This window comes from Hippopotamus amphibius, chromosome X, assembly GCF_030028045.1.
Source record: "Hippopotamus amphibius kiboko isolate mHipAmp2 chromosome X, mHipAmp2.hap2, whole genome shotgun sequence".
Lineage (NCBI taxonomy): Eukaryota > Metazoa > Chordata > Mammalia > Artiodactyla > Hippopotamidae > Hippopotamus > Hippopotamus amphibius.
The window spans coordinates 105,928,043-105,929,900 of record NC_080203.1 but is presented as its reverse complement, the minus strand read 5'-3'; the positions used below and the strand labels follow the sequence as shown (position 1 = coordinate 105,929,900).

General features: G+C 41.9%; 1 protein-coding gene across 1 annotated transcript; it reads right to left on the bottom strand.

Annotated features, from left to right (window-relative positions):
* Positions 1–502: 502 nt before the first annotated feature.
* On the bottom strand, positions 503–1,363 carry LOC130841558 (gastrula zinc finger protein XlCGF7.1-like). The gene has a single exon (XM_057717677.1). It carries the CDS (start codon positions 1,361–1,363, stop codon positions 503–505), a length of 861 nt encoding a protein of 286 aa, XP_057573660.1.
* Between the last annotated feature and the right edge of the window lie 495 nt (positions 1,364–1,858).

Genomic DNA, 1,858 nt, shown 5'->3' with positions numbered 1-1,858 from the left:
GGGTAGGGAAAGAGGATTCCCAGTGGGTTCTTGATTTCCTCCAGGAAACAGGAGAGAGAGCAGCACTCTGCCTCACCTGATGAGTACACTGGCGTAAGAGAAACACAGTGTGTGGCCCCTGACTGATGATAGAAGTGGGACAGTTTCTGCAACAGACACTGGTAATGATATACGTCAGGCCAAGGGAAGGTCCTGGGAAGGTTAGAAAAAGTAAAGTAGCTCCTGAAAGCTTCCCACATACCTGGTACTTGAAGTTATCTCTCCTGTGTGGATACTGGATGTATGAAGTTCAACTTCTTGTTGCTGGCTTCATTGCAAAGGCTACTTTCAGAGTTTTTCTCTTTTATGAGTCATTCTATGTTGAGAAAGGAGAAAGCACATTCCCCACTCTCTTAAGGCCTCTCTCTAGTGTGAAGGTTCTGGTACTAAGTGAACTTTATAAATGCAGGCAAAGGAGCACCAAAACTGCTTCACTCATGAGGCCTTTCTTCAGTGTGAACTTTTATGTGTCAAGCAAGGTGGGAGAGTCTTCTATAGGCTCTCCCACATTTGCTGAACACATAAGGTCTTGCTCCATTGGGAAGTCTCTGGTGTAAAATGAGGCTGGACTTATTGATGAATTTCTCACATTCGCTTCATCCACAGGCTTTACTGTGGTGTGAACTTTCTTGTGTCGACTAAGGTGGGGCTTACTGATGTATGTTTTCCCACACTCATTACACGCGTAAGGCCTTGTTCCACTGTCAATTCTCTTATGTATTTTAACATAGGATCTGTGGCTAAAAAATTTCCCACATACATCACACTCAGAAGATTTCTCTCTAGTATGGATTTTCCAGTGGTCATTAAGTGCATCTTTACGGACAAAGGCTTTCCCACAAATGCTGCACACATAAGGCTTTTCACCGCTATGAATCTTCTGGTGCTGAGTAAGTGTGTCCTTGCGGCCAAAGGCTTTCCCACATTGGTTGCACTCATAAAGTTTTTCTTGAGTGTGTGTTTTCTGGTGCTGAATGAGGTGAGATCTTCTGCCAAAGGATTTGCCACATTCAGCACACTCAAAAGGCCTTGATCCTGTATGGATTCTCTGGTGTACCCTGAGGCTGGAGTTGCAGCTAAAACCTTTCCCACAATCACTGCACTCATAAGCCTTTTCTCCCAGGTGGATATATTCCTCTCTGTGGCTACAAGCTTGCCCACTTTCACTGCACTGGTAACCTCTTTGTCCAGTGTGAAATACCTCCTCACACTCAGCACTCCTGTATGGCTCCTCCCAATCGTGAGTGTCATGGTGCTGGACAAGTCCAGAGCTGGCCAAGGAGTCTTCCTCACCTTCCCTGCCAGTATAGGCCGTCTCAATCATGCAGCTATTCATAGAGGAGGCCCCGCTAGTTTATATTTCCCTAGAATATTTTTTATGCTATCTAGAGTTTCATATTTATTCCCAGAATGTTGATAAGTGTATTATATTACTTTTATCTTTATTTAAAATTTTCCAGCTTTGTTGAGGTATAATTTACAAATAAAATTGTATATGTTTAAAGTGTACAATGTAATGATTTGATATATGTGTATATTGTGAAATGATTACCACAATCAAGTTAATTAACACATCTACCACCTTATATAGCTGCCTTTGTGTGTGTGTGTGTGTGTGCATGATGAGAATGCTTAAGATCTTCTCTTAGTAAATTTCAAGTATATAATGCTGTATTATTAAGTGAGTCACTACGTAGTACATTAGATCCCAATTACTTATTCATCTTATAACTGACAGTTTAACCATTTGACCAACTTCTCCCTATTTCTCCCACTATCTAGCCCCTGGCAGCCACCATTCTACTGTCTGTTTCTATGA

Bases quoted from the DNA above. Each gene is read 5' to 3' on its own strand.
- LOC130841558 (XM_057717677.1), bottom strand. From the start codon at position 1,363: ATGATTGAGACGGCCTATACTGGCAGGGAAGGTGAGGAAGACTCCTTG.